Genomic DNA, 24,817 nt, shown 5'->3' on the forward strand with positions numbered 1-24,817 from the left:
TCATGGATCAAATAAACAAGATGTTCATTTAATAAGATGCATTTGACAATGTTGACATCTAAAGTCTGACGATGAAGGAAATAAAATGCATTAAAAATGAATATTGCTGCGGGATTAAAATGAATTTAAAAACTTTTGCATGATTGAAATATTGTGCGGAAATGATGCAAAAGTGCTTGTCAGCTGATCTGGCGCGCTCATTAGCAGCCCATAATGACTCGACTAATTATAAGATGACAACCCCCATTAACGCCATCACTGCTCCACACACACGCGGGCAAATACACGCACGAGCACATATTGAAGAATATTCTCCAAAGGAAAACAAAACGACGTGGTGGGGTGGGGGGGACCGACCATGACGCCGGAATTAAATCTTCCTTTTTTTAAGAAGGGGGGAAAAAAAGACAACAACAAAAATCCTGTTGAGTGTTTAGGAAATAAAAGCTCGCCGCTGAGGCCTGCAGAGGAGGAAAAAAGCAGCTTCATTTCTCGGCATCGAGAACAGGATTCAAGAAGCTCCGCGCTGATTGGCCGTCGGGGTCTGAGCGCCAGCCAATGGGGACGTAGGAGCAGGTGGATGAAAAGGAGCAGAAAGAGGAGGAGAAGGATTTTCTTTCTTTTTGGAGTGCTATGAAGAGAAGCAGCGTTGCGGTATTTATTAGAAAGGAGAAAATATTAATCACCCCACCCCCTCTTGGCCGTGGGCTGTGACGTCACCTCAGGAAGTCATTGTAGTGCGCGAGTACGGTGATTAGCGGCAAAAGGTTCGAGCGAGTGTGGAGTGTGATGCGGCAGCCGGACGGAGCTGCAAGCCAGCTGCGCATTGACGCGCAACTTTCACGCAACTTCCAATAAAAGCCAAAGAAGAAGAAAACCTGGGAGTGGGGTGGGGGGGCGACCTGCGCGCGGATGCCGTGGAAGTTCACCTGCTGGATTGTGGACTTATTTACCTTTTTTTCCCCTTTTCTTTTTCTTTTTTTGAATTTCTTTTCTCCAGTGTGCCAACTTTTTGGGGGTTGTGCATGTGAGGAGAGGCGCGCCCGGGCTGTTATGACGACCCCCTCCCGCTAAGATGGAGGCATCGAGCGGCTCCAGCTTCGGAATTGACACCATCCTGGCGGGCGGGCGGGCCACGCCGTCGCCGCCGCCGTCCTGCTCGGACGCCGACACGGTGGCGGATACGGCGCCCTCGTCGCCGCTCTCCGTCACCGCGGAGCACCCGTCGGACCCCGACGCCAACCCCCTCCACCACCACCACCACCACCACCACAACCTCCACCATCACCACCAACATCATCATCATCACAACCAGCACCACGGGCCGCCGGCGCATCCTCCCCCTCCTCCGCCGCACCACCACCTCCTCCTCCCCGCGGCCGGCGCGGGTTGCAGCGGCCCGCGGAGCGCCACCTCGTCTTTCCTCATCAAGGACATCCTGGGCGACGGCAAGCCACTGGCCGCATGTGCGCCCTACAGCACCAGCGTGTCCATGTCGCCCAGTAAGGCCGCCGAGAGCGCCTCGGGCCCGGACGGTTTCCGGCCCAAGATGGAGCTACAGGACGAGGGCCGGGGCGGCAAGATGGAGCGGCGGGATGAGATGCTGCTACACGGCGACAAGTGCAACGGTACGGAGGATCGGAGGGAGGATGTTGATGCGGGGAGGAGGGCTGCATGGGAGAAGAGCAAAAGGAGGAGGAGGGGGGGGGATTTTGCTGGTGCATGCATGGGAGAAGGAAGAAGCTGTGCGCGGAGCCTCCCTGGTGGCTCAATTAGAGAGATGATTGTTACTCCTGGAGGCAGGAGGAGAAAAAAGGGAGGGGGTAACGCAGGGGGGGCTACAAATAGATTGACATATTGATTTTTACAACAACACGCGCCTCAGCTCAAGTTCATTTAAAAGTTGACGCAGGTGATTTGATTTGGGCGTCGCGGACGAATTGGAATGCAGGCCGCTGGACTTTTGCTTTCCGACTTAATCCGAAAAGAATTCAGACTCAACACAAGCACGCAAATTTTGAAATAATTTAAAAAGTAAAAACACTGTTAAAGATTCGTTACTCATCCTTTTTAGTTGTTGCTGCAGATATTTCGACGTCAGATAAATTAATTGTTAAAGCGCAGAGAAAAGACGCGACCTGCAGCTAAAATATGGAAAGTGGATTGTTAAGAGTGTAGAAGACGTTTCGGCATAAATTCAAATGCTTCTTCCGGTCTTGGATGTTATGGACTCCGTCCTATTTTTAAGACAAAAATGTATACTTTAGATTTAATTTTTTAAATATATAAATACATATATATTCAAGAAAAAGTTAGTTTGACGAACAAAATGTGTATTCTCGAAAAATATGACAATTTTCGAAACAGAAATCTAATTAATTTAAAAGTCCGTGACAAAAAGGTTGTATTGGCAAAAACAAAATATTAAAGAGTATGCACATATTTCTTTTAAAAAATATTCGAGGAAAAGAAACTATTTTGAAGATCAAATAGAGCAAAAACGTAATAATGAAAGAAAAACGCATATTTCAAGAAAAAGCTCAACTTTTTCGCCCCTATACCCAGGTCGGACGACCACTTAATATTTGCATGAAAAACATGTTCACGGAACACGTTCGTACATTTCTCTTAAAAGCTACAGTATGTATTTTCGAGGAAAAGTTGACGACTTCTAAGATGGGAAAATCAAAACATATCACCGATGATCAACCATGTGTTTCTCACAAGTGAACAAAAAGGACGCCACGTCAAACGAAGAGGGTCGTATTTTTTTCGCGTATTAATAAGCCCGCTCGCCATGCTTATTTCTGCCACGATCACCCGGGAATGGAGTGCATGTGCCGCCATTAATTTGCTGCATGTTGTGGTGGTGGGTACACATGCAGGCAGCAAGGAGGAGGGCGAGCGCGAGATCTCAAGCAGCCGCGACAGCCCGCCGGCGCGCACCAAGAAGCCCCGCAAGGCGCGCACGGCCTTCACCGACCACCAGCTCAACCAGCTGGAGCGCAGCTTCGAGCGCCAGAAGTACCTGAGTGTGCAGGACCGCATGGACCTGGCCGCCGCGCTCAACCTCACCGACACGCAGGTCAAGACCTGGTACCAGAACAGACGGTACGACAATGTGCCCGCTTGCGTACAAACGTGCACTCAAAGTGGCGAACTCATAAGAGATTTATTTTTATTTATTTACATTTATTTTGCTTTTACATAATTCTGGTGGATTTTCCCAGGCAGACTTTTGTAGCTGTTCCGTGTAATGTCGATGATTATTAATGTCAGAGGGGAAAACATTCCATTCTTGTCTTTTTTTCATTTTTATATGTTAGACTCTGCACGGGGGAGGACTATTTCTACGTTCGAGGCAATATCTTTTCTTTGGAGTGGGTTTAATGTATGGCCTGTCCAAATGTATTTTGTTATCATTAAGTTACTGTTGTATCATTTTCATTGTAGATTATAAAATAACAAATGTCAATGGTTAGTTTGAATATATTTATTGGTTTCGTAATTTAACGGTAAAGGCGTTTTGGACGTTTCATATCTTCATGCAAAAAAAGAAGAGGAATGTACATTTAAAAGAATGAAAAACAAAATGAATTTTCAAAAATCAATTAAATTGGAGGTTGACAGGATAATGTCCAAGTATGGTCAACACGCCACAGGTTGGTCAACGAGGGTTTTAGCGTTTTTGTTGTTGTTGTTTTTTTACAATGAAAATAAAAAGCATGCATGTTCTTCCTAATTCATCGTGTAGAATGAAAAGAAACACAAAAATATGGCCCCTCCCCCCCAAAGAGTTATGGAATCCCACGTGACCGGATGCAGCCCAAATATGGCCCAGATTCTAGAAGTTGACCACTGATATTTAAGCATGAAACTTTTTCTTTTTTTCTAAGTAAAAATGGCATCAGCATTTTTTACCTCTAATTCGTCGTGCACTTTAAAAAATGTGTCCCCCCCCCCCCACAGCCCCACATGCCCATTTTTTTAGATATCAAATTTCACTTCAGACCATGTACGTGTCTGCACACTGGAAGTTGGCCAGGTTGATTTAGGCACCGTATTTGTGCACTAATTGATCATCTGATTTTGAAGTGTATTTTCTCATGTGGAATCGGATTAAATTAATTCATCTCAGATTTTTTAAAATCAAAATGTTTTTCCCCGCACAACTTTGACAGTATTCTATGGACATGCCCCCACAGTAGAAGTTGCCCACCACTGCTGGATTAAGAAAATATTTTAAGGATTTTTTCGCTTATTATTCACAATTAACTATGATATTCAGATATTTGTTTAAAAAATCAAATAATTCATGCCATTACACGTTGTACTGGATTTTTGCCTGAATGTGGTTGGCTTCAGCTGATTTAGAAGCTTTTTTGCTTGGTTGTTTTTACACCAATTTTCATGCACAATTCAGCATGCATGCAGATTTAAAAACCAACAACTTTTTGCTTCCTGCAAAAAAGATCAAACGTGTGGCGCGCAATTCGGTTATTGTCCGCAGCTATTTAAAAGTGTCGATTTTTTTTTTAACCGCTTAATTTTATGATGCTTATTGTATGTATGCATTTTTTGCAGCGACTAACTCCCGTTGTCGTTGGGCCTCTGCAGGACCAAATGGAAGCGTCAGACGGCGGTTGGCTTGGAGCTGCTGGCTGAGGCCGGCAACTACTCAGCCCTGCAGCGGATGTTCCCGTCGCCCTACTTCTACCATCCGAGTCTCCTGGGCTCTGTGGACGGCAGCACTGCGGCAGCGGCGGCTGCGGCCGCCATGTACAGCAGCATGTACCGGACTCCCTCCGCGCCGCACCCGCCGCATCCGCCCCACCCGGCGGCCGCGGCGGCAGCAGCGGCGGCGGCCGCGGGCATCCAGAGGCCGCTGGTGCCCCGCGTGCTCATCCACGGCCTTGGACCAGGGGGCCAGCCGGCACTGAACCCTCTGTCGAGTCCGCCGCACGCGCGGTAGGGACGCTAAAAAGGAAAACGAAAACAACAACAAACCAACCAATTAAAAAAAAAAAAAAATACACTAAAGACATTTAACCCCGCGCACACGTGGCGGGGAAAGGAGATAAAAGACTCTGGAACACGCGGACTGCTCGCGTCTGATTGTTCGTTTTTGCTTTGTCTTTTTGTACAAAATCCACTTAACATTAGCAAATAAACAGTTAAAGTTTATTATTAGATGGAGAAGAACGGAATGAATAAAGACGTAATGCAAACGGACAACTTTTCTTTTCTTGTTACCTGGCCGTCTCTGAAAACAATTTTGTTAAAAAAAAAAAAGAAAATTAAATTTACTTGTTAAACGTTGCAGATTTAGCTTGGTGACCGACGTTTGCGCGTAGTGGCGGTGAATGCGCGTGCACGCGCTTGGCAACGTAAACGCGCAGGGATTGGGAATGTGGCCCTGCAGCTGCTCACACATTTCCCCACTTCTCAGCGGGACACGCTGCAAAGGAAAAAACGACAAATTCTCGAAAAGCCAGCAGGGCTGCACGGGAGCCATTTTCCCATCAGGGGCCATTTGGAGAGCCGTGCTAAATTGTAGTCATTGTGTGATTATTATTATTATTATTATTATTATTATTGAAAGTACGTTCATATTTAGCCGCACGATTTTACCCCACAGTTGCAATGACGTAATTTGCATTTCCAACTCTATATCAACTTCATAAGAAAATAGATTTTCCATTTAAGAGCATATACTCAATGTTATTGATTTTAGTTGGTTTTAGAACTACGACCCCGGAGGTTTTTATGCGATATTTAGATAGCTTACAACATGGCCACTTGCACAAACAAACACGCTTATTTTACTGCACACGAAGGAGCAACTATCTTTTTACTACTTTGATATTTCAGTTTTAAGAACTATAGAGCGGACGAAATTTATATGCCCCCGCCCCACCCCACCAAAAAAAAAAAAAAACCCCAGCTAAGATCGTAGGAATGTGACTTTTTCACAAGATGCGCAAATGTTGCCATCTTGCTTTGCGGCAGATCCAGCGGCAGCGCGGTGCGGTTTGCGCACGTTGCTCACATGCATGACTTCTGTGCCATTATGATTTATTTATTACACTCCGCGGGTGGATAGAGGAGGGAGGGGACGGCGCGGGTTTTAGTGTGTGTGCGCTTCATTAACAGCCTGCAAGCCAAACAGAATTAATGTGGCAGCATAGATACCTGCTCATCCATTAGGCAGACGCCTTTAAAAAAGAGAGAGGAAAAAAGTGATGAAATATCAGATGTCAATGATTTTTATGAGGAGTTATTTACGTGAGTAGTTTTTTTTTTGCGGTGGAGTGATGGCGCAAACAAAGCGGCAGATAAAAAAAAGTGGCAGCGACTTGTTTAAAGTGGGTCACACTTGAGTGTGAGTTAAAGTGACAGCGTGAAGCTGACTGGCAGGTTGAGCTTTTCACACGGGAAACGCTCAATGCAGTCCAGATTTGCAACATATTTTACATTAGCATTCATGTTTGGATATATTTGCGAAATTTGACTTTTTTTTTTTTTTGGCTAACATAATAGCAAAGGATGATTAATCAACTGCAGCTTCAAAATTAGCTTGGGGACAAGGTCCAATTGCCTAGTACCTCCTAAAAATGTTATAATTATTATTTGCCCAAATAGATTACATATAAAAGTTTAGATAAAATAAGAACATAAGCAGAAATAAGTTTTGAAGTTGCACAACAGTCTGAGGCTTTAAAATGAGCTGAAAAGAAGTTTGAAAAAATGTACAATACTAAAAGAATGTAAAAAAATAGGTTTGAGGCATCACTGGACTAAATACAAATGGACATATCTGAGCTCTACGTAGTATCAACTGTGATGTCACTCAGTACCTCACACTGGGTAAAAAAGATGGGTTTTTTTTTCCCGTTTCAATTTTTTCTTTACAAAGTAGGTAAACATCCGCCTCACAGTTCAGAGGTTTTAGGTTTGAATCCAATGTAGTGTTTGCATGTTCTCCCCATGCCTGCGAGGGTTTCATCTCTCATCCCAAAAACAAGCATGGTAGGCTCCAACACGCCAGCAGAATAAGTGCTATAAAAATGGATGGATACATTGGTATAAGAAGTCTACACACCCCTGTTCAAACGTCAGGCTTTTGTGATGTCAAAAAAAACCCCCATTTATCTGAAAAATGTAGAACTCAAAGCTAACGAGAACATCTGAAGTTTGGGGTGAATCAGATGAAGACGAAATTGAGGCAAGCGTGTGTTGACCATTTAACATGAGCTTGAATGCGAACCGCATACCGCTTCCAAGAGGGTGTGCACACTTGCGCAACCACAGTTGTTTATTTCCAGCACCTCTCTGAAAAAAAAATCTCTTTTCTCTCAGTTGAGTTGTTCAGGGTCGGCTAAAGGTCACGTCAATAGTGGAAAATATTTCGAAACTATTTTCTTTTTTATGTTGTCATAAACACCTGGCCACCGCACAAGGGTGTTGATACTTTTAATGTACACTTATCTTGATTTCCGTTTTTGTCAAAACATACAAAAAAATGTAAATGTATTAAATGTAAACTAAAAGTGGGTACGATGACATTGTTACGCAAGTTTTCCTGCCACTAAGTGGAACGCAATCGGAGGCCTGTCGTTAATTTTTCTTTTTTTTTTTTTCGCAAGATGACGGCAGGCCGCTGAAGGATTGCGTGTAAATCGAGCTGGGAGGGCAGCAGACGTGCAGATAGCGGATTAAGGCCTCTTTCCTTTCTTTCTTTTCTGGCTTATTGACAACAGATGGGCTTTCTTGGGAGGGAGGCGTTCTCTCTCGCTCTCTCGCTCGCTCATCTCCTGCGCTCGCTCGCCTCTCCTCGTCGGTGTTCGCCTGCAGCGGGAACCTCGCGAGGCTCCTTTAATTGCCACTTTTCTGGGCGTTCGCTGATGTAACGCCGCCATATCTTTTTCATGACAATAATGAGCTAACACTTGCTCTGCTTGGCCTCTCATTATCACATCTGCCGACATCACTCACTAAACAGCGTCTTAACCCCGCCCCCTCTCCACGCACGCCCGCCCGCCAGCCCCCTACCCTTCCCTTCCACCTCATCCGCCCCTGCAAGCATCCACCAAAAATATCTCAGCAGCATCTTCCACATTGTTGCCTTCAGACAACACGGCTGACCGAGTGGACTAAAAATGTTCAAGAACAAGAAACTGTGCTGGCAGACGTCGTCCATCCATGAGTAGTTTTAGCTTCAATTCAGTAAAGACATCTAGTACTTTTATTAAATGAAACTTAAAGCTTTTTTTTTCCCATGTATAATGCGCCCCCATGTATAATACGCACCCTAAAAATGGCATGTTGATGCTGGAAAAAAGCCTGTACCCATGTATAATACGCACCCAAATTTTGACTCCTACTTAAGTCGGTACTTGTGCACACAAATGTGGATATAGTGTCTTAGGGCCACCCTTTGGGAGAGGCCGGCGGGCCGGCGGACAGCAAGCTGCCGGTCTGAGTGATGGCCGACATCATGGCGGCTTAAACGGGCCTCATCATTTGGGCGAAGGCAGCCAGTTTGCCTCGTCGGCTCGCCGTCGTCGTCTTTGTCATGTGACGGGACAGCTGATGGCACCGAGGCTACGCTAGCTTTCAAGTTGCAACCGGGCCAACCGCCAACAAGGGATGGAGGAGGATGGAGAGGAGAAGGGGGGAAAAAAAACGTCTATCAGCAGTGATGTCAAAAGCTTCATTTTTTTTTCTTCCTTCTGCAGAGCAATTAGAGATTTCATCACAGCGGAGTGATGTCAGGATTCATTACGCCTCAGCCGCGGCTAATTGCTTCAAGGTTAAAGTAACAGATCTGACGCCGTCCCATTTTGAAGTGACAGCCCCGCCGCACGTTCTGCTGCCGTTTGGCGGAACGCAGACGCGATGACACCCCGACGCCGGGAGGGGGAAGAGGGGGAGGAGGCAGGAAGGATGAAGGCTGACAAGCCAGAGCACATCAAAAGGCCGCCGTTGGTCAGCGCGCCGCGTCGGAGAGTTGCCGGCCTTCGGTTCCCCAAAACCGCCCAATTCCAGAGACTAACGTTTGGAAACTGAATAATGGCAGTCATCAGAATATTTCAAGTACGTTGCATTAAGATTTTTAGTCAGTCACAGTCAAATTCTAGTCATTCCAGAAAGCTAGTATTGTGCATCAAGAGACATAGCGCAAGTCCCGTCTTAATGTCATAGACAAGGACAATCTTATTGGCAAACAGGATCTTGGCACAAAAGGACCCCAGATTAGCATACGGGATCATTTCCACCCACTTTGGAATGCCAACTTGATTTGTCTTTTTGCCGCACACTCGCTCGTGTGATTTCCTGCGCATTGCAACTGTGTCGTCTCTGGCTGTTACAAAAAGCGCCGTTGTCTTCCGCAGCTAGCTGCTAATTGCTAATGTTTTGCTGCCAAGCCGCCATTTGGCTGACATCCACAAAGAACACCGACGTGATCTACGGGCGATGAAACCAAGACAACAACCGGCTTCAGATATGCTAAATCTCAAGTGTAGATTGTCTGCTACGGAATGTCTTCACATTTGACAAATTGTAGAGAAAGGCTACAAAGATAGGACTAGCTCCACAAAATTGAGCAAATTTACCACAAAGTCCGGAAGCTCGGCTAGATTAATGACTACGTTGTTGGGATTCGCCAAAGTCGACTGTAATATTATCATATTTGTTTTTGCTCTGAATGAGCTCACCAAAAGTCAAAAGTGTAAACGATGGTACTATTAATGAGTCGGTTAAATGACGTTAATGAATACTGTGGGAATAGTTTGCCACTGATTCCGGTTTATGGTCGGTGCGGCGTCTCTTTTTAATCCACCCCGTTCCCCCGTCTTCAGACCTTCACGTAACTTCCTGACCCGAGCAGAGAGAGAAATCGAAACCAGTTAGCATCGGCGTCAGGGCGCCAGAGACGAGCGGTTGTTTACCCTGCGCTTCTCCGAGTGGAACACCTGATCCTTTGCACCGATTGTTTGCTTAACCGCTGCTGGGAACGGAAGAATCCCCTCAGGTCTGAGTAAGTGTTGATCTAAAGTGGGATTGGAAATAATGGTCTTGCCAACGATTTCAATAACTACTTTGTCTCTATCGGTAGAAACATATCCAGTAAAATCAGTCAGCCTCAGGATGCCTCGTTTAAAGACTATCTATCAGGTAATTACCTGGGCTCTTTCTTTCTGAAACCAACTAACTGCAATGAAGTGTATGAAATAATCATGAATATGAAGAATTCAAACTCAGCTGGAATAGATGGCATCTCAAGTAAAATTCTGAAAAGCATCTCCAATATAATAACTGCACCTCTTACATATTGCATCAATCTGTCTATACTCTCTGGAGTAGTGCCACAAATAGCAAAAATAGCACGTATCACACCGGTCTTTAAATCAGGAGATAAAAACAATCTTAGCAACTACAGACCAATATCAATCTTGCCTACTCTTTCCAAGGTTTTGGAAAGAGTAGTTTACAATAAACTTAACAACTATCTAAACAAACTAAACATCATTGCCCCATCCCAGTATGGTTTCAGAAAGGAAAACACTACATATATGGCAGTACTTGACTTGACTGATAAAATCTACGGGGCAATCGATAGAGGCGAATATGGTATTGGGATTTTTCTGGACTTGTCTAAAGCTTTTGACACCATTACGATTGATATTCTTATAAATAAATTACAACACTATGGTATTAGAGGCCTGGCGTTAGACTGGTTCCGCAGCTATCTGTTTGGAAGACATCAATATGTCTCCATTAACAACCATAAATCTTCATACAAGCCCATCAATTATGGAGTTCCTCAAGGGTCCATCTTAGGGCCGCTCCTGTTCATCCTGTACATAAATGACATTGTTAATACTTCACCCATACTACATAAAGTATTATTTGCTGACGATACAAACTTGTTTCTTTCCCACAAAAATCCAAATACACTTGAACAAATTATAAATAGTGAGTTAGCGAAAATAAATACATGGTTTAAATGCAATAAACTCTCCCTAAATGTCAATAAAACATACTACATTGTATTCCGGTCCCATAAAAAAAAGGACATTGACCAAATTTGCATAGAAATTAACGGACAAAACATTGAAAGAGTCAGCTCTACTAAATTCCTGGGGATCCACATTGACGAATTCTTGAACTTTAAAACACATATTGATGATCTCACAAGCAAACTGTCTAAATATGTGGGTTTATTCTTCAAATTGAGACATTATCTCCCACTCACTGCACTTCTTATTCTATACAAATCCTTATTTGAACCTCATTTAAAATACTGCAATATTATATGGTGTAACACATTTCCAACCCATCTAAAAAAGCTGGAGATACTTCAGAAAAAGGTCATACGCGCCATAACATGGTCTGAGTTTAACGCCCCCACTAAAACAATCTTTCACCAACACAATCTTCTGAGGCTTGTTGAATATAACTATTTCCAGAATGCTTGCGTCATGTATCAGACTGTCCATAAACGAAACCACAAACTCTGTCAACTCATCCCAATCTGTACTCCCAGCCACACCCACACCACCAGGAATAGAAATCTAATCATTGGGAAAAAACGGAAACTAAAATCTACAAGCTTTAGTATTGTGTGCAGAGGGCCACAGATTTGGAATGAGCTTGATGAAACACTAAAAATGTTGCAATCCATATCCATCTTTAAGGCAAATCTAAAAAATCAACTCCTATCAATGTATATTTAATGTGCTGGTTATAAACTGCATGAACACCTGTGTCCTGTTGTTAATATATTAGTTGTTAATTTATAAATTGCAAATGTACTTTACATCAAATCCAGAGTAACCAGAATACTGAGGTTGTCTATTGCTTGTCGTATGGTTGTTGTGTGCTGTACTTTGTTGTGTGTTTATTATTGTTGTCTATTATATATCTGTATGTTGTCCAAAATGTAAGGATATCTGGCCAATATCTGATACTTATGGGAAACCAGGCCCCCTATTAAAAGCTTTAAATAGCTTGCTTGGGGTGACCTTTCACGCATCCAGAATTACTGTTTGTTGTTCCATGTTGTATGTCTTGGATATCGCGTGAATAAACTCAAACTCAAATGGCCTAATGAGGAACTCTTTGGATAATTAGCTGTAGCCGCGGCGCTTGTGCATAATTTGAGTTCTTCGCCAGCGAGGAGGGAGATGACAATGAAGAGGAGGAGAGCGGCGGATGATGAAAGCGCCCAGAGATCGGGGTTAATGAAAATTAGCCTGTCAAGTTTGTATCTACCTCGCTTCTTTTTCTTCTTGGGCTTCTTTTGTTCTTTTGACGCCGCCTTATTGTTGATGTAATGGAACAATTAGTGTTAGTGCGGTTCATGGCAGGGATAAGGTGCTGGCTGGCGGGCAGGACGCCGCCTGTAATTAGGAGGCAGGCTGATGACATTCAGAAGGAAACGGGAAAAGGAGGGATTCGACGCTGCATTTGTTCGAGAGAAGTCGGGAAAACTGTGAAAGTTTGTAAACGAAAACAAAAAACAAAGTGTGTGTGTAGTCAATTGAAGTAATTTTAAACGTCATATAAAAGCTAACCATCATCTGGCTGCCGTGAAGCGTGCAAATGAAATTCAACAACACCTTGATAATAAGATGGCGTCCCAACCGAAACTAGCGTCCGATGAGACAAAAGATGATGTTAGCCTCGATTTGGTCATGTCGTTTTTGTTTTGAACACGAGCGTTACCCAACGAAGCGGGTGTGAAGACTCGCGGCTAGCGCGAGTCCGGGCTTGCCGAGACGCTAAGTGCTGCCGGACAATCCGCTGCATCTGAGATTGAGTGTTTTGTGGACACAAATGAGCATTTTGTCAACAAATTAGTCACTGAAGGACAATAAATTAGCATTTGGTGTGCATGTTATGTCTACTGTGGCCATACTGTAATCTTTCGTGAAGAAGTCATGCCCGTTTTGTAACCTTTTGTTTAGCCATAATTTACTATTTGCTGGCTTGAAATGAGAATTCGTGTCAAAGTATATCCGCATATTCCGGCCACCCCTCCCCCCAATCATGTCTGGGACGGCGTACAAAGTGGTGAGAAATGCATCGACAAAACCGTGTTGCCAAGTGGATAAGGAGCCACTGTTACAGAGACTATTGTGTTTCCTCAGCTAGCCGCAAATAAAATACGCAGACAAAACTGGTCTTTCTGCGCATTAGCGATGCTTATGCGTTATTGTGCCCGCAGCCGCACAAAGCACCCCTCCACCCCCGCGGTTGAAGCGATTTGCTGTGCACAATGCAGCAGCTTAACCAGCTAGGTCAGGTCAAGTTGACTCTGACAATGGAGACTTTAGCACGGCACCCACAGCGCAGAGTGTCGCCCGGACAAAGTGGAGCAAACATTTCATCGAGTAGCGGCCCACAGTCCATAAATGTCCCGTCCAATCTGCTCGCTCACATCAGCCGCGTCTTTCATTGCCCGTCTGCTCTTCCTTCCGCAGCAAACTCAAGGCCAAATGTGGAAACAAATAGGCCGCTAAATATGGAAACAAATATGGCCAGGGAAACACACGAGAATTTTTCAAGATCATTTTTCAGAGCCCACATGTAAAGACAGACAGTTAAAGTGCATCTTTGACGTCTGTAGTCGTCACTGGGAATGAATGAGTTTAGATTCTGCTTTGGCTGCAGCTCGCACAAGGCGGCCAATCCTTTCCGAGCGGCTGCGGCGACTTTCATTTCATTTTATCCCGCTCGCGAGACGAATAGGCGACATGCTAACAAAAAGACAAAAAAAAGCCCAGCACAGGATTGACACGCAAAAGGTAATTTATGCTGGCCCTTTATTTACCGGCGTGCCGAGAGTCGTTCTTGAAGGCTAATTTGGAGCGAGCTTGGCGCCTCTTCTGAGCTACGAAACGTCGTCATTTGACACACACAAAAAAAAATCTTGAACAGGCATTGATCAGCTGCTTAAGTGCCCGAGCTTTTGTTTGTTTTGCCGGCAACGACGCTGTCAACGCTTCTGTCGAGGCTTCGCCGAGTGTGTTCGGTAAGACGTAATGCTCGCGTGACACCTTGCGGAGCGGGAATGGCGGGCGGGGGAGGGTTTGATGGTTAAAGAGGGGACGGCATCTGGCGTGACAATTATGGGAATAGATTACCTGAAAGCAAAGTGCTGTCACATCCTGATCATTTCCCGCACAACAACAACACCGACGACGACGTACTCGTCCTTCTTGATTCCGCCATCTGCCTGCCTCGCATTGTGAGAGGAGCACACTTTCATTATCTAATGCCTTTTTTTTGTTTGCTACTGTAACATCGAACGTGGAGCTAACGGTCACTTGGTTGGAGTAGGCCGCTCTCAAAAGGAGGCTTTGAAAAAGGTCGAATGGCGACTAAGTCGACGAAGAAGAAAAGGTCCAATTAGAGATGATTTGCCAAAGAGGCTTTGGATTGCTTCCGTCGGCCTTTTTATTAGTTGCGCTTTTGAGGAGCTCGCATGAGTGCGCTTGTTTACTTTCATCTAGCTAGCGGCGGCTCTCGCCCGACCTCTGCAGCGGCGCGACTTTGCTGTTGATTGAAACAAATGAAACGTAGTTGCGAGTACCAAACGTGTTTGCTACCTGTAATTGTTGTTGGGGGTTAATAAAACAAACTGTGATTGGCTAACATCTTCACATTATTCAGATGGATATGTATCGTCGTTCTCACCCGAAATAAGCGGCATCAGCTCTTGTCACGCATCACATTATCTTTCGTCAATTTCACGTCAGCGGCGCCAAATGCGTCCGCTGGCATCGTCACTTTGTTTTCTTAAAACAAAGTAACCATCGTCTCAAACGTTCAAAAGGGAACCTATTGAAAGCTTTTTGTTGAAAATTGCAAAATTGACGTGACATTCAAACAAAGTATCCGCGCTGGCTCGGTTTTCAGATCGCTCAGAGGAAGAAAGGTGCAATTAGAGATGATTTGCCAGAGAAGCTTTGGATTGCCCGTGCTGACGTACGATTTGCTCTTAGACTTGGGCTGAGTGCGCTCGCCGCTTTCATCTGGCATTTGGAGGGCGAGCACTTTAATCAACTTAATGCTAGCGATAGCGCCCCTCGGCCCAACTCAGAAAGAGAAGCGCAGATGGACTCTGACGAGGCTTTTCCATCAAGCAAAAAGATAGGGGTCGGGTCGCGGCACCGGGCGACGACGCTCGGACGAGCCGACGCGAGCCGCGCTGGTTCTCATCTCGCCGACGTTTTTCCTGGGGCCGTCCGACATCAAGTGTAGGTGAGGGACCTTTGTTTATTTCAAAGCTGTTTTCTTCCCTTTGTGGACTCTTGGGCCTTGAAAAATGTATAAGTGTCCTTTTGCAGACATCTGAGGGCCAAATCAAAGGCGGAATCACAGTAGCGGCAGCAGCGGAGTCTCGGGTTCTCAAGCCGCCACCTGCGCACGACCGGCCTGACCTCAAATACGAGCAACCTTCAACATTGACGTCTGTGCCGGCAACATCAATGGCGTGCAGGTTTGAGCTTTCGCTTCAGGTAGATTGCGACTCGTCACTCCGGGCCGGCCGCTAGCTTTCTTGTGTTCAACTTGAAGTTGTGTCCGTGATTTTTCCGAAATAAAAATGGAGTCCGTCTGTGAATGGTGAGTGTTATCTTTTTGTTGCTGTTGTTGTGACCCGACTCATTAAAACAAAACAACGAAGGCATCATATGAATATGCAATTGTAAATCATGACTACAAAAGGCTCGTGGTTACTCAGTTCATTAAAACAAAGTCACAACAATCGCCATTTTTCCACACTGTCCAACCTTGGACGCCCGAATGCTAATTTTAGCGTTAACACGGCTTTTCACAAGTTACGCACTCAAATCGTTTGTGTTAAATAAAGCTGACAGTTAGCGCCGCTACCTTTCGGTGAGGAAGCGCCGCAGAGGGCTCGGCAAAGGACACGGAGACGCGAGGGCCTCGCAGGCATGACATTGTTTTTGACTCTGCAAAGTGCTGAGCTCAACAGCGCGGCCGGCAAGCGAGAGAGCGCTAACGAGGGAGGCGGGCGGCCGTGCAGCAGGCGGTGGGCCCTGAAGGAAGGATCAGTAAGGCAGCGGGGCTCGTCTTGAAAGCCAGTGCCACTTGGTCCGCCAGACGCTTCTCATCCTTGCCACCAAGATTCCTCTCCGCTATCAATAATTGACTTGGAAAAGAAAGACACAGGCCGTGTTCAGGTTGACTTCTTGTGCACTGTGTCACGATTTTGAGTGTGTGGTGAGTAAAGCTTCTTGAAAAGTAGTCGAACAAATGCTAAGGTAGATTTAAGAGCTTGAACATAAGTAAAGCGAAGACCACAGCAACTAAAAATCTATACAGTGATGAGTGACTCGGGAATGACCGAACGATTCCAAACAGCCGTAAAAAAGGAGGAGCGACTCTTCAGCCCTGGCGGAGCTTTTGTTTTGACTCGGACCGGGGTCGCCTTTAGCTGGAAGTGCGCTCTCTCCGGGGTCAAACCGCAGATTAATAGGTGCGCTAATGAGCTCCCTGAAGTACCCCCCCATCCCAATCTCACAATCCCCCGAGTGTCCACGGTGTCCTTCTGTGATGGATAGCAGCGAGCATCACTCACGCTCAACCATTTGTGCCAAGAAGAAACATCAGCTGGCGTGACAAATGCCTCCACAAAGACGTCACATCCACCGTCCTTTTGTTTGACGCTTTCAATCCGAGGGAATTTGGGGTTTGACACACGGGGAATTTGTCCGCTTTGATTCAATCACAAACGTCAGGATGGCGAGCTTAACAAAACACTCCATGCTAATTCCGCCGTCAGTCACTTGAGGATGACTTTGATTGAGGGCGAGGCCAATATTTGGAAACAATTCATGTCAAGTTAAAAGCGGAGGCTGAAATGAAAACAAAAACAAACTATTATGGTGAGGAGGGAAAAGCTCTGTGGACGCACATACATAACATTGTGCAGCAAGTGCAGAATCTACTGGGGGGGGGGGGGGTAAAAAGAATAAAATGGATATGACAGGGAAATGAGGCACTACAGAATAATGATAATTGGTGCGCGTGCGTACTGAGAATTTTGATGAGCGTGCCAAATTCAAAGACAAACAGACAAACAAAATGCAATTGCCTGGTAAACGGTAACAACTGTTTTGAAGAGAAATCAAGTGAAGATTGAGCGGAAATAATAAAGCAGTTCAGAAAAATCCAGTTCCATTTTAGTAACTGAATCATGTGATTGAACACCAATGGCTAGCTTTGTTAGGTCGCGGCACATGCTAGCATCCTAGCGACGCAATTAAAACGAGCCAGACAGAAAGACTTATTAAAGAGGAAGGCCAACTTTTTTCGCACCTTCCCCCGACATCCCTCATTGGTCCATCTTTGATGAGCAGCAGGGCATGTTTAAAATCCCAAACAGCCTTGTCCCGGTCATCCGGCCCAGCTGATTAACACTTGTCGGCGGCGAGGCCTAATCAGGTTCCCCGGTCGGAAACGCGCGTCGGCCGTCATTAAGTGACCTCACACTTGCGGCGAACGGCGACGGGGGGGAGGACAGATGGTCCGGCAGCTATCGCGAGGTGATTGCTTTACGCCGGTGCATGGAGAGATGCTAATGACCTCTGTGGTCTCGCATTAATGCCCTCCGTCGCCGCCGATGAAGAGCTCCTTACCTCCAAAACGGGATTCTCAGGCCCGATATTATTGCCATGTACGTTTAAAAACACTTCGTGATTGCAATGTTGACATTTTTTTTTGCTTAGTTCTTCTGATTTGAGACTAATATATGATAAGAGTACCAATACAAAATACAAAATGAAAAACTGTGCTGGCATAATACAGTCGACTAAAATGACTCATGTGAAGCCATTTGTTAGCATGATCGTTTCCCGGCAAAAATATGTGAAATACGTGTGTTCCAAAATTATTCACATTTGAAATTAAGTTTTTTGAAGATTCCATACAAACTGTACCTGAAAGCAATTTAAAGGCATCACCAAAATATACACAAAACATACCTTTAAAGTGGCACAAATACGTTTGGTTATCAGTACATCAGATTAGCGCTTTTAGCTTTGGATCCAATTTGTGTTTGAACAGAAATGCATCAACTGACTTTGTTCAGAAGTTGATGGTCGAACAATTGCATGTCCACACAGGTTTAGCAAGAAGAAGAAAAATCTGCACTTACCACATTGAAGAGATGTGCTACCAAACTTGCTCCCCAGTGAGCCATCAAAAGTTATACAACAATATCCAAAACCAGGATGGTAGGATGATTTTACAATGTTTGGCCACATTTCCTCTCCGGGGAAGTGTCGGCCATCTTTGTTTTACCTACAAAAAAAAAACACGCGAAGGGGTGGCCTTTAGGTCATGACCTGTAAACACCTTTCCTGACAATCACCTTTGCCGTGTCACTTCCTGTCAGCCACTTCCTGGTTCAGGCTCAGTTCACGCCTGCTTTGGACAAATACGTATGCCGTTTTGTGTTACACAATGTATTAGCTAGCATTTTTTCCGTCACTTAGGCTGGGCATTCACGCCGCATTCCCCTTTGGTGTCAAGTGAGTTGGTAAGCGTCGCATTTTGGGTCATTTGCTCGCCGGCCGCCGCCTACGTCAGTTCGCTCGTGTCCCCTAGCTTGGGTTGCGAGCCCGCCGGGCAAATGTGTTTATTTATAAGGTCGAGTGGCCCGGTCGCCGTTTTGGGCGAGAGAGAACGGCTTCACGTTAAATTTGCGTCGGGATGCTCCCTACGTAATAGGGTGCTTGGTTCAAATGGGTGAAGAGCAATTTGGATTCAGTGAATGTTCAGTTTGCACTTGGCCAGTCGAGCAGAAGGTGCAGCTTTAACGGCGGACCATAGACTGCTGCTCTCGTGGATTACAACTTCATCCAAGTCATTTTATTGTGAAATGACTGTCTCCTAATTGCAATGGGTTGAAGAATTTAGAGAAAAATAGGGATTTCTATTTTGTTTTGTTTTTTGGTTTCCAAAAATCTACGATTTCATCTTGAAAATAGGGCTTCATCATTTTTTAATTTTCACTTACTTTCTAAAGAAAAAAAAAGAAGGCTTATTCCTCAAATAAATTTAACTATGCTTGGGAAAAAAAAGATTTGATAGCAAAATTAATATGAAGTTTATCTGGGAAAAATGATTATAAAGCTTGACTTTAACTTAATAAATAATTATCTTCAATTCTTAAAAATGATCACTTTTTATCAAAATAAATGGAAAATAGGACTTCTTATCTGGTCACATCTCTAACTTTTTGCTTTAAGAAATATAATTTTTATTAGTCTAAAAACGTTTACACCAAGTTGTTGTTACATTTCCGTCTGTGTTCTCGTCCCTGAATGTATTTTTTTCTTTTTTGTGTGAAACCTTCCATTATTGCGTTTGTACGCCGGGAGGCAAGACGTGACTGTCTTCATCCTCGCTGCCACTTGCCTCCTTGAAGTTTTTTTTAATGGCTAAAAAGAAAGGCGGATTGTGCTTCAAAAAAAAAAAAAAAAAAAATGGAGGAGGAGGCGGGTTCTTTTTAATCTGGGGAATGAGTGCTTGGCCATGCAGCCGGCGGATCCGCAGAGAGCGCCAGAGTGCCAAGCGGGGCCGGCCAGTGTATTAATATTTAAATTGCCGTCCGGCTAATCAATGGAAGGGCCTACTTGTGCGCGGCGCTCCCCTCAGATGGGAAGCGATAATGGGGAGAAAACCTGCTGATTAGCTCTCTGTCGTGTGTAGTGCCGCGTACTTGAAAACTCTACGCAACGCAAACCCAAAAGAGCAGTCGCCTCGTTCGCAAAATGGCCGACTCACTCCTTCCTCTAGCGACGTTTCAGAATATCCACGGCCATCTTATATTTTGTGCTTCTTTGGAAAAGAAGGAGCGAGAGAGAAAACCCGGCTTAGGCCTTTTTGTCTTTGTAAAGCTTTGAACTCTTTGAGCCTTTCGGGCCGCTCGCTCTTCTTGTGCCGTGTGCATTGACTCTAAAGGCGCTCAATGCCGCCAGAAGACCACCGCAAGCAAAACGCGGTGGACCACCACCGGCACCTTTGCAAAATGTCTTCATTTAGCCGCAGGAGACCTCGCCTGACCTGCCGGCTTGCTCGTTCGGTTCACCTCGCACCATGCGGTAACTTTTGTTTTGGGTTGAATCAAGCTACTAAATGCAACTTTGCAAAATATTAGTACTTTTCTTGAAAAGTGTTAAATTGTATCAACAGTTTTTATCCACAAAATCTTTCTTAAACCCAACTTAATTTTTTATTTTGTATAAAAATACTTTTTTTCTCAAAAAGTTCTCCTTTCTTTTGTCAATATCTTGCTTTAAAACGTTCTCACAATATTGCAACTTTTTTCTTGAAACCCACAAAAAATCTCATCTTTTGTTCCATTTGCATACTTTACCGGAGGGGGGGCAAAACTTCTTCATTGGACCTCTCGACCTTTCAGCTTGGTCGCTGGCTGCCGTTTAAGACCAAATTTTTCCCCTTTAGTGCCCGACGGTGTTCTCATAACGCGGCGGCGGGTCCGAGACGAAGGGTCGGGATTTCTTTGCCATTGTCCTCGCTTAGTTAAAGCATCGCTGCCAAATAAAGAAGGGGGGTGGGTCGAAGTGTGTGTCGGGGGGAGGGGGGGCGGCATGAGGATAATATGCGGTTTGAAGGGCTGGCGAAAGAAAGGGCGAAGGAGCCTGAAGAGGTGTTGAAAGGCAGCAAGGCCAACGCTGAACTGCTCAGTTCATTTTCCGGCTCAGTGGGCGCCGTAATCCATCTTTGGCCAGCTGCTAACAAGATGGTGGCTCAAGTTGACCTCCACAATGACTTAATCAGATTAGGACGCACAAAGATCACATCATGACCCAAGTTCAGCAGCCACCTTGATGGCCTTGTGTGGTCCCGTTTTGGGGGCCTCGTGTCCACTCGTTAGGAGAAGTCGTCACAAGCATCTTTTTAATTAAGTCCATTGGGCAGAGAGAACCTGCGGCAACATCACATTCAGACATTTGGGGATGTTCGTCGACTTCACTCTCATAATGTTACTGCTTCATCCTTGTAATCTTGCCAGCCTGACTCGATCGGTTTCAAGTCAGATCGTCCAAAGTCCAATCCAGGGGCCATTTTGCTACGACGTCGCGGTCATTCAAAGTGTTTTATTGTATTTACGTCTTAATTAGGGCAAGTTGGGGCATTTTTCTCGATGTGGCATTCTCTGGAAAAGCTTCCTAAGTGCTGTATAATTGACACGTTTGTAGCGCTGCATTCAAACAAGTCTTAATGGTGGAGGGGATTACTCGGCGAGCCCCCCCCCACACACACACATACACACGCACGATTGTGTCTCGGCAGATGGTGGCACAAAATGCGTCACCTTTGAGAGAAGTTAATTAAGGCGGCCATATTGTTCTGGCTGGATACTGAGCAATCAAACGGAGAGCCGAGCAAGCCATTGAGTTATGAGACGGGTTCACTTGATTCCCAGACGCTCCTGCCGGCTGCATTCCCACGTCGCCCCAAAATGTGTGTACACGGGTACACGGCACGCTACAGACAAGGCCGGCTTGTGTTTTGGGCTGCTCGGGAGGGAGCTGTCGACTATTGACTTGGCGTCGGCACTTTTAGAAGAAATACATCATTTGATACTATAAACCTCAACATATTGTTTAAAAAGTTGTAAAGTTATATCAGAAAGGAGTTTTGGACTGGCTAAGAAAAATATATATTCATGACACAGACATCAGTTTGTGCTCATTCGGGGCTACACATCAACATGTTTTGATTAGGATGGTACAGGGCTCCGCATTTGGTCCTCAACTATTCTTTTTAAACACAAATGATACTTGTGTGATTTAAAAAAGATGGCCTTTTTCTTCCAAAAGAACTTTATCTTGTATAATTTACTTTTTTCAACATGAAAGTCTTGTGTCTTTTTTTAATTTTTATTTTCAATTTCTTAAAAACCAGCGAAGCAGTGCTGTGCTGCAGCGGGAGAGAGGCGTCAACAAATGACTGGAGTTGACCTCACTGGAAAAACTTGCAGCAACATGCGGTTTTGTGGCACTTCAAAGTTTCCAAAAGAAAAGCAAAAGCTCGCTGGCTTTGGATTATGAGAGCGCAGCCCGCTTGAAAGCGTCTGACCCGCTGGGCGCAATATAAGATCGCTCCTTAAGCTTATTGGAGGTCCATGTTGCTTCACATCGCGGGAACTCGCTCGCTGCAAGCCACTTCCGTTCCGCTTGATCTTTGCTAATTTTTTTTTAAACCTTCCGCCGTTGTGTGTGTGTGTCACTGCCTCACACCTCTTTTTGATCTCCCTCCGCTGCACTAGACTTTTGTATGATTATATGTATATCAGGGGGGGGGGCACTTGAGCCACTTCCTCTGGAGTTAAATCTTCTTTCTCTCCTTTTTTCAATTGGTCTGATTTCTCGCTGAAAGCAAGCAACAAATACTTTTGCGGCGACACAAATGAGCATGATAGCATCCACAGCTAAAGTACAAGTTAGTATTATTCATCCATAAAGACACACGATGACTCTAATAAGAATGGTAGGTGAGCGTGTGGTCGTCTGACACTCATTAAAGCCTCTCCAGCGCCACGGGGTGTGGGTTCATATTAGCGGGTGGGAGTGAGATCTCGCGGGCTCATGACGAGCTACAATGGCGACAGCGCCGCTCCTCCGTTGGTTAATGACGGCCAGGCCTGTCTTTTAATTAGCGTCCCCTTTCTTTTAAAAGAGCACAAAATGCCAACAATTTCCATCCTGACAAAGCTCGTCATCACACATCCTCGCCGGGACATTTTCTCAGTTCGCCACACAGCGAAGGAAATATAATAAGAAATAATACAAAGATGTAATATTAGTTTGCGTGTTAGCTGTCCAAAAAAACTATTATTTTAAAAAAGAAGCTGCTGCTTTGGTGGATTTTCCCATGTTTGTCTCATAACAGCCACAAAAATGCACATTTATATTCAACCGACTTTAATATGAAACAACACATCATCAAGCGCGATAATAACATATCTAATCATCTTTTTACATCCAAATTGTTCTTGGGGACTTTTTTGTTTGTTTTTTCATTTTCAGACACGCCGTTCCCAAGTGGGGAGCAATGGGAGGGGGGACTAAAACGCTAACAGCATTTGCAAATGAAGTGGAAAATTGCTCTTTGAGGTTTGGAGGCAGTAACAAAACAATCCTAATAATAAGCTCCTGGTGATGATGCATGTGAGCGCATGTGAGCGTGTGCGTATGTGTGTCGCGCCCGCCATGAGTGCATTAGCATAATACGACTAAACAAGCTAGCATCCACAAAATGTGTCACGACCAAACTTGAACGCATGCTCGTGTTTTTCACATCACAGCATTCAAACAAAACAAAAAAAAACAAACAATGCTGCGCCGCTATTTGCTCCTCCGCCTGTGTGTAAATGACAGCGAGCGCACATTTGTAGCTCGCAGGTAGCGCTGGGGCTACACGCTGAAGCTATGATATGTGACATGTGTTGCAAGCAAGTCTCCCAAGGACCTGTCAGAAGCTGCAGCGCCGCACTTAAAGCCCCCTTTCATACGCACTTTAATCCTCCATTTAGGTCACACTCCCGCCGCCAAGGAAAGGTACTATCAACCTCCTTGTATTTTTCACTGTGTAAGTCTCCCATTTTAATAGCAAAAAAAAAAACAAGCAGCGGGAGCTAACCCGCCCTGGCCCCGTACCTCAAATCTTTTCCATTCGTCTCTGTGATCAACACGCCAAACTTTCTTTGTAATACTCATTTCCTCAGAATGACGCTCGTCGATGATTTCACAAGGTAGGAAAGAGATACGGTTCTAACATTTAAATTATCACCTCTACAACATTCCGAAGATATCAAAATTTCCCGTCACCGACAAGCTATTTTTAGAACAGGCCCGCAGGCTGCCCTGATGCCTTTGGGGTAACATGTCGGGAACTCCTGCTACATGCAATAGTTCAGTACATACGTGTAACACTCAAACTTTGATTTCTAAAGAAACGTTAGTCAAGAAAAGAATTTGAATACAATTGTCATTTTCTAAAATGTATCCTCAAAATGAATGATTTGTTTTTTTTGTCACAAATATTAGGTCACGAATTAGATAAATCCAAATAAAAAATCTTGAGTAATGTCTTGCACTGACATACACAAACGTATCTTAGGTAAAAATACAAGATTGAGTGGCATTTATATTTTTGTTCAATTTCGCAATTTCTTGTTCTCAGTTGAGGTCTCATTGCCTCATTGCATTACTTTTTTCCCGTTCTTTCCAAGTTCAAAACATCATCCAGATGCGTAAAACGCGGGCAACGTGCGTAATCGTCGTCCGTTACGCCCCGTGAGCTCATGGCCGCTAGCCCCCAGATGCTGCTCTCATTATTCACTCAAGGTTGCGTCATTGCCGAGAGCTCGAGCCGAGGCTGTGTCCGATACACTTTAGCTCAATTGCTAAACACGCGCTTGGCAAATTGCGCTTTAAAGAGCGCGCTTTCCTCCGCACGTGTCGTATTTACGCCTGGATGTGCTTTGTGCTGGCAGTCAAAAGATCAGGAAAATGAGGGCTAATGTCTCCATGTGTTGTTCACTCAAGTTACACGCCGGCGTATTACATGCGGTCGCGATGCTAGTAGAAAAGGGACCAATTGGTTATTTGAACTGCTTTAAACACTTGGATGCATCCTCTGAGAAAAACAAGACGTATGAGACAAACCTACACCGAAAAGAAACAATTGAAGAATTATTTTAAGACATATAATTTTTAGAAACGCTAACAAAATTTGTGCGATG

At 44.8% G+C, this 24,817-nt stretch overlaps 1 protein-coding gene across 1 annotated transcript; it reads left to right on the plus strand.

Moving 5' to 3' along the window:
• Nucleotides 1-1,017: 1,017 nt before the first annotated feature.
• Nucleotides 1,018-4,972, plus strand: barhl2 (BarH-like homeobox 2). The gene is made up of 3 exons (XM_061298119.1): nt 1,018-1,628; nt 2,886-3,111; nt 4,618-4,972. The coding sequence occupies exons 1-3, from the start codon at nt 1,076-1,078 to the stop codon at nt 4,970-4,972; spliced, it is 1,134 nt and encodes a 377-aa protein (XP_061154103.1). The 5' UTR covers nt 1,018-1,075.
• The last annotated feature ends 19,845 nt before the right edge of the window (nt 4,973-24,817 follow it).

The sequence above is a fragment of the Syngnathus typhle genome, linkage group LG14 (genome assembly GCF_033458585.1).
Source record: "Syngnathus typhle isolate RoL2023-S1 ecotype Sweden linkage group LG14, RoL_Styp_1.0, whole genome shotgun sequence".
NCBI classification, from domain to species: domain Eukaryota; kingdom Metazoa; phylum Chordata; class Actinopteri; order Syngnathiformes; family Syngnathidae; genus Syngnathus; species Syngnathus typhle.